The sequence below is a fragment of the Leucoraja erinacea genome, unplaced genomic scaffold, assembly GCF_028641065.1.
Source record: "Leucoraja erinacea ecotype New England unplaced genomic scaffold, Leri_hhj_1 Leri_1276S, whole genome shotgun sequence".
Classification (NCBI taxonomy): Eukaryota; Metazoa; Chordata; class Chondrichthyes; order Rajiformes; family Rajidae; genus Leucoraja; species Leucoraja erinaceus.
Window position 1 is genome coordinate 35,722 of NW_026575535.1, and position 7,833 is coordinate 43,554.

At 44.0% G+C, this 7,833-nt stretch overlaps 1 protein-coding gene across 1 annotated transcript; it reads left to right on the plus strand.

The window, feature by feature from the left end:
* Positions 1-565: 565 nt before the first annotated feature.
* On the plus strand, positions 566-7,258 carry LOC129715605 (deleted in malignant brain tumors 1 protein-like). Its single transcript, XM_055665483.1, has 6 exons — positions 566-587; positions 915-947; positions 1,728-1,849; positions 1,887-2,043; positions 3,712-4,023; positions 6,821-7,258. The coding sequence occupies exons 1-6, from the start codon at positions 566-568 to the stop codon at positions 7,183-7,185; spliced, it is 1,011 nt and encodes a 336-aa protein (XP_055521458.1). The 3' UTR covers positions 7,186-7,258.
* The last annotated feature ends 575 nt before the right edge of the window (positions 7,259-7,833 follow it).

Genomic DNA, 7,833 nt, shown 5'->3' on the forward strand with positions numbered 1-7,833 from the left:
ACCAGGATAGGAGAAATTAAAATAACAGAGGCTAAAGGTTTAAGGGGTCACAGTTTAAGGATAAGGGGGAAATCTTTTAGGACCGAGGTGAGGAAAACCTTTTTCACACAGAGAGTGGGGAATCTCTGGAATTCTCTGCCGCAGAAGGTAGTTGAGGCCAGTTCATTGGCTATATTTAAGGGGGAGTTAGATGTGGCCCTTGTGGCTAAAGGGATCAGGGGGTATGGAGAGAAGGCAGGAACAGGATACTGAGTTGGATGATCAGCCATGATCATATTGAATGGCGGTGCAGGCTCGAAGGGCCGAATGGCCTACTCCTGTACCTATTTTCTATGTTTCTATGTTTCTAAGATGAGACGGGAAAGGATCCAGAGGGGCGTTTTTTCCAGACACAGGGTGGTGGGTATATGGAACAAGCTGCCAGGGGAGGCAGCTGGGGCAGAGTATTTAAGGTACTTACTGCGTTTAAAATTCAGTGATCAGGTACAAGCATTCGAACGTTTTAGAGAGACATGGGCCAAACGTGGGCAAATGGAACTTGCTTAGATGGGATAATCTGGCCGTCATGGACCAAATTTACCACATCGGTAAATTGTATCCAGATCTCTGTAGATCTAACAATACATGTCATTACAAAAGAGACAGGATACGATTTTTTTTTACTGCTGATACTCATTTACAGTAACTTTTAGATGTTACTTTTTTAAAGATGCTTTTTTAAAGCAGGTGGGAAGGTGAAACAATTCTCTGTAGCGGTTCGGAACGCTGCCTCTCAGGTTACTATCGGGACTTTTTCCGGTGATGGTTTCATTAATGAGATGCCCACCTCCCCATGGACCCATTCGCTCCAACATCCCAACCCCATCACTCCACCCGTCACACAGTCAAATCTCATTCTTTATTTCTCATTTCAGGCCGCCCCGGGGATTGTCAGGCGGACCCTTCAGGTAACCTCGCTTAACTTTCACTGCGTTAAGAGTGCGGCTACTGAGACTGATTGTTACTGAAGACCTTTAATGCTACTTGCGAGGTGACTGCCGTCTACAGACGGAGAGATGATCAGTAATGTCCCTGAAGCGCGCAGTGTGGGGAGTCGACTCTGCTGACATGGTTCCCGGTTCCAAGCGTGTTCTCACTGCTCATCCCACTGTGGAGTCCCAGTCCGGATCTTTCACCTTTGGCGTCCAATTCCAGGAATGCCTTCACACCTCTAACACGTTTGGGTTCCATTGCCCGTCACATGAGCTTTGAGTACAGCGGGGCACTGACCCGCGCAGCTCATCAGCCGCTCTCCCGAGAATGAAAACGAACCTGCAGTTGAACTTGGAGACACAAGGAACTGTAGATGCTGGTTTATAATAAAAATCACAGTGCTGGTGTAACTGGGTTGGACAGGCAGCATCTCAGGAGAACATGGGTGGGTGTCCGCTGAGTTACTCCAGCACTCTGTGTCCGCAGCTCACCCTGCCTGCTCGGGCGCCGCTTTCATCCCAAGAATGACCGGGTGATCCCGGTTCTCCGGACGGTTACCAGCTTACTGCATATTGTTGACACTGTTCACAGTTCATTCGGGGTCTGCCGCTCCCGTTGATCATTCCGTGGTACATGTGGACTTTGAATGGTTGGAGCTAGGGGTGGCTGGGAGCGCGGTGTGCGGGGCGCCGACTGACCCGCGGCTCAAACCGGCGGCAACGTTTGTTCTTCTATTTTCTGATTTTTGTTTTCAGAAAGCGTGAAGTTGAGGCTGGTGAACGGGGGCAGTCCATGCGCCGGGAGAGTGGAGGTTCACTACAAGGGGAAGTGGGGAACTGTGTATGATGGCGGCTGGGACCTGCAGGACGCGGCGGTGGTGTGTCGGGAGCTGGACTGCGGCGCCGCGGTGAAAGCCCCGGGCGGAGCTCACTTTGGACCGGGGTCCGGACCCGTTGTTGACGTATAATGTTGAATGCAGCGGGAACGAGGCCGCTCTACGGGAGTGTAAATCACGGACATGGGGGCTCTATGACGCTCCACACTCCAACGATGCCGGCGTTATCTGCGAAGGTAAACATCAGCTTTTTCTCTCTTTGATCCACAGTTTGGTGATTTCCGGGATGCCCTGGATGTAAATGACTCGGACTGACCGCCCGCGGCGAGTGGTGTGAAATTAAATCCAGTGTCTGTCCGTTTTATTCCTGTCCAATTGGAATCAAATTTCGCTTCTGGATCTCACATTCTGGTTTGAATGAAACAAACACAACCGGGAGCATTAAATACTCTCACCCGGTACAATGACGGGGACAAGAAACACGCGGCTGGAGGAACTGAGCTGGTGAGAGAGGAATAGGGGGGTTGCACGTCGGGTCATCGGGTCAAAGGGCGTGACACATGGAGCAGCTCCACTGTTAACACACGATACGCGCACTTTCTTACCTGTTAAAAACCGCCGAAATTGTCCATTTTTGGGCTGTAAATAATTGTGGAAATCGGGGTAACCGTGAGAGACATTTATCCTACTTCAGAATTCCAAAAGTGAAGAGAAATGATGGTAGAGAGAAGCGAGAGCTGAAGGGACAACAACAGATAAAGTGGTTGGCGAACATTGGCCGTGTAGATATCAAGATTGAAAATATTGGGAATTATCGTGTTTGCTCACTGCATTTCATCAACAGTGAGGCATTATTTGTGTTTTTTCTTGATTCCTTTGGTATGTAAAAAGTTTCAGAAGTGAAAAATCTGGCTGTAAATTTTTTAAATCACCAATGGTTCTCAAGTAGGTTTTTACATGCAAAAATAAAACGCTTCTGAAGCTAAATTCATAATTAAAATAATCGCAAACCATACGTAGGTATTGAATTACATTTTACTCAGATGCAAGCCAAGGAATGGCATAATTGTTAGCTGTTAATTGGACATAATCAACATCAGCAAATTGACAATATCTTTGAAAGGGAGTGGGTGTTGAAGCTGTCAGGACATTTTATTATTTGCCAAAATATACATCTCAATAGCATAATGATAGAAAACTTACTTTTCCACACACCAGTCTGGAGATTTTTTAATGATAAATCTGCAGAATTAATTGCCACAGACGGCTGTGGAGGCCAAGTCAATGGATAAATGTAATTGTAATTGTCTTATAATTGTAAGGCGGGGATTGACAGATTCTTGTTTAATAGGGGTTATGGGGAGAAAGGGGTTGAGAGGGGAAGCTAGACCAGCCACGATTTAACGGTGAAGCAGACGTGGGCCGAATGGTATATGGTTCTTTTTTCCACAGTTTGTACTTAGAATTCGTTTAATGGAACAGGAGCAGACAGATACACTGGGTCAGTTAGCACAGTCTTGCCTGTGGAGTTTGTCAAGTTCTGCAGGACGGAATGTTCTATAAATAATAATTATATTCGACATAGGATTATGTTTAGGTTTATCATTGTGACGTTACTGAGGTGGAGTGAAAAGCTTTGTTTTGCATGCTATGCAAACAGATCAGATACACAACGCATATTTATAATCAAATACAATATATAGTGTAAAGAGGAAGTTACAGAGAGCAGAATATAGTACTCAGCATGTTAGCGCATCGTGATAGAGGAAGGAGAAGGGGAGCACAGATATCATTAGTAAGGGACTGATTTCAACGTCAGATTTGTGCTGAACCTTCAGGGATGTTTTTGTAAATTAACTTCATAATTGTGGCTTTCATGACTATCTTTTATTTTTTTTTCTCAGATCACAGAGAGCTAAGATTGGTATCCAAAGATGATCAGTGCTCGGGAAGACTGGAAGTGCAGTATGGTGAAACCTGGGGAACCGTGTGTGACCTGGCCTGGGATATGGACGATGCCAATGTGGTGTGCAGTCAGCTTCATTGTGGAGTCGCCGTGTCTGTTCCGACAGGGGCTTATTTTGGAAAGGGAACTGGCCTTGTACGGAGCGATGTATTTGAATGTAAGGGGAATGAGACAAGCCTGTGGGACTGTCCGCGTTCTTTAGGAACTCTTCATTGCAACCACACGAGCGATGTCAGTGTGATCTGTTCTGGTGAGTGCCAGCTTTGGAAACTAATTATTAATAAACACTCATTATACTTGGAAGATAGGGATGAGATCTCGCCATTTACTTTTATCAAATGGTTATAAAATGCTGGAATATAATTGACCAGTGAACGACTTTGATGTGATATTGGCAAACGTTTTAATCGGCTAAAACAATTTGAATAATTTCCTATAGTCCAACATTATTGATGGTTTACAATGTGGAGTTCAGAAGGAGGAAATTAACAATATCTTTAGATGGTGATATCCATGCGATGCAACAGCGATTGTCCAATGAATCCCAATCAAAAAGACGGCAGAAAAATGCATGACGTTTAAAAGTAAATTTATCCCATGATTTACATTTTTTGTTAGGAATGATTTTGTTGTCATATGATCCTATTATAAATGGGGAACCAATTAGTGCATTAGAAAATAGCGCAGTGAACGATTACTTCCCATCAGCATTTACAATAATGTACAAGGAAATAACATCCTGATCACTGAGAGTGAAGAACATCCCTGTGTAATCAGAGACCGTATCACGGCAAGATGAAGCAGCACTTGATAACAGTGTGGAGACAAAATGCCCAACTGAATAAATCAATGAAGTGGAGACGGTGACGGCTCTTGAACAAATGAGATCCTGAGCATTGGCAGGAGGAGAGGATGGGGAACAAGAATACTTTATTTTTCTCCATAACAAAGGTTTAAACCAGTGTGTTATGGGGATGCGAACCCAACAGGAGTCAGGAGCGAAGTAAACGAATGGGAAATGGATCGTAGTAAATCCATTGCTTTAATGTAGAAATATACAATGTCATAATGGGTTTCATCCAAACATCTGGTTTCATCTGTCCTCGACCTCGCCCAACACACACCGGGAAACGGATATAGATCTTAGACTACAGGAAAAATGAACAAATATAATAGTCCGGAGAGGGGGGGGGGGGTGGGGGAACGAGTGGTTGTATCTGATATTTTTTCAATGACAACATTATGCATGATGAATTTGAATATTGTAGAATTCAGCAAAGGACAATATTAGCAAGGGGAAATATCAACTATTTGCCGACATATAGGGGGGGAAATGTAATCCGTGCAAAATTGAAATTTGATGGGATGGGTTAACGTTTTCAGAATAAGCGGTGACAAGAATAAATTAGATTTCGGCAAAGGACAGATATGAAAAGGGACAACAATGAGAGAAGAAAACACTGCAACTTACCCACACGTGGGGAGAATTTAAACAGTGGAATACGGAAATTATTTTGCCGATGAATTTTATAAAATGTTGATTCCATCTTAGCAAATAAAAGTAAACGTGTTTAAATGCTGGAAAACCAAACGCCCACACAAAACGAGCAAGGAATATAAAATATATTAGTGACGAAATAATACCAGAGAGGACAGTGAGCCTGAATACCTGACAATTCCATGGATCCAAAGATCCACATCATACTATAATTGAAGCAAAGGGCACTCTCGCAACAATATCCAACAACGTATAGTTTCTGCAATGGGTCTTGCAGATTGCAGCGTAGACATTCGGTATTCACTCTTTGAAAAGAGGAAGGATAGAGAAAACACGAACAGCCGATCTGTTCCGGCCTTGGACGAATGGTGGAGTTCACAATAACATGTGTCATCTGAAGCACTGAAAATAATAAGTAACGTTGGGTTGAATTGCTCAACGTGAAGTCATGTTTGACGAATCCACTGAAGCTATTTGTAAGTGTATTTCTCACGGCAGATAAAGAAGAATTTTCAGAAAAGGTATTCTTATGATTCAGGACGTGTTCGTATACGTATTACAGGGGAGTTTGTTGAATAGGGTTAGAAGAAATGACATTGAAGATCACACACTGATCAGCATCAAACAGACAGTTAACACATATTCTGTTGTGCTGCAGCAATTAAGAATTTCATGGTTCTATCTGAGACAAATGACAACAAAACACTCTTGACAAGGGAGTGGGGTGAGGAATGAATGGGTCCAAACAGTCTGGCAGGTTATGTCGAGAGGATGCCACGGCAATCAATGTTTGAACTCCATCTCTACACAATCTATATCAATGGGTACAATGGGTTGCTGGGTAGGGGGGAGGGGGGGGGTGTTAGCTGGTGCTGTTAAGAGTAACATATTCAACATTGCTAATGCCATGACGCAAGATGTTGGAAGAAGGAACTGCAGATGCTAGTTTACAGTAAAATACACAAAATGCTGGAGTAAGTCAGTGGGTCAGGCAGCATTTCTGGTGGAAATGGATAGGAGACGTCTCAGGTCTGGGCTCTTCAAGCTAAAGAAGGGTCCCGACCCGAAATGTCACATATCCATGTTGTCCAGTGATGCTGCCTGATCGGATCAGTGTCTTTCACATGCATTGGACAACACATCAACCAGCATCTGCAGTTCCTTCTAAAACATACGGAAAAGCGAGTGGGCAAAATATATGGCATATATGTAGTACCGTGTTGAACAATGTAGGCTACACTATACGAGACCATCAATTAGGTCGGGTGTACACTCTATTCTGGTGAACGCTCCAAAGCCACAAGTATTCCAGATGAGATCTGAACTTAATTGGTCAGGACTTTAAACTAAATAATGTGAAACTGACGGTCCCGACGTGCCGAGTTGAAGACCGTAACCATTCACTGTGTGTATTGAAATATCACCGCGCGCACACACTTTGAAGGTGGCCGCTTAGAAAATGAGAAAAATAAACAAACAATTTCTAACTTTCAATATTTTTCTCTATTCTTATTGTGTATTGAACTGTCATTTTGTCCCATAAAAACAGGGAACCATGGCCCACGACTGGTGGGTGGGAAGGATAGATGCTCTGGCCGGGTGGAGGTTCTACACGGAGACGAGTGGGGGACAGTTTGCGATCAGTACTTTAGCTTGCTTGATGCCGGCGTGGTCTGTGAACAACTACATTGTGGTGCAGTGGCCGCAACTCCCGGAGTTACTCACTTTGGCCGAGGATCCGGCCCCGTGTGGAAGGAGAACTACCACTGTCGGGGGAACGAGTCCCGATTAAGTGATTGTCCAGTCTTACCCAGGGATCAGATGAGTTGTTCACACGGAAACGACGTCGGTCTCATCTGCTCAGGTGAGTCACCAAATGTCCTTGAACTGAAAAACAGAGTTGCCCAGTGGTAGAGATGTTTACACGGTGACTCTTTTAACCATTGAAAACATCTGCTGTTTCCTGACGGCCATCTTTATTTTCTTTTTAGAACGATACCTTCAAGAGAGAGCTAGACAAACACTTTCAAGAGAGAGCTAGATAGAGTTGTTAAAGATAGAGGAGTCAGGGGATATGGGGGGAAGGCAGGAACGGGGTACTGATTGGGGATGATTAGCCATGATCACATTGAATGGCGGTGCTGGCTCGATGGGCTGAATGGCCTACTCCTGCATCTATTGTCTATTTTCTTCAGGTGCCGTATTTCCCTTCCCCCACTGATAGGATACTGGGGGCCAATTGTTATACAACGTTGTCCTACATCGATAGACTGAATTTGAGTATGCAGTGCAGAATTCTGCAGGTTATAAAATAGTTTCTATGGATAGTAACTGAGAGATTGTAGCTAGTAAATATAGTAAGGATAGTACGAAGGATAATTGTTTATTAAGGAGAGAGAATGATGGCGATTTGTACAGTCGGGTTCTAATTCTCGGTTCACTGCTACAATACACAGATATAAATTAGTTACATCTGCTGTAGAGATCTGAGATAGAGTCTGTAGGAAGAATGCGATATCAAATTTGAAGTGGCTTAGTGGTTCTTTCAAGAGCTTGACCCTG

Coding starts and splice junctions, on each gene's coding strand:
- LOC129715605 (XM_055665483.1), top strand. CDS start 566: ATGGACCAAATTTACCACATCG. Junction 948..1,727: donor TTGTCAGGCGGACCCTTCAG/GTAACCTCGCTT, acceptor TTTTGTTTTCAG/AAAGCGTGAAGTTGAGGCTG. Junction 2,044..3,711: donor TGCCGGCGTTATCTGCGAAG/GTAAACATCAGC, acceptor TTTTTTTCTCAG/ATCACAGAGAGCTAAGATTG.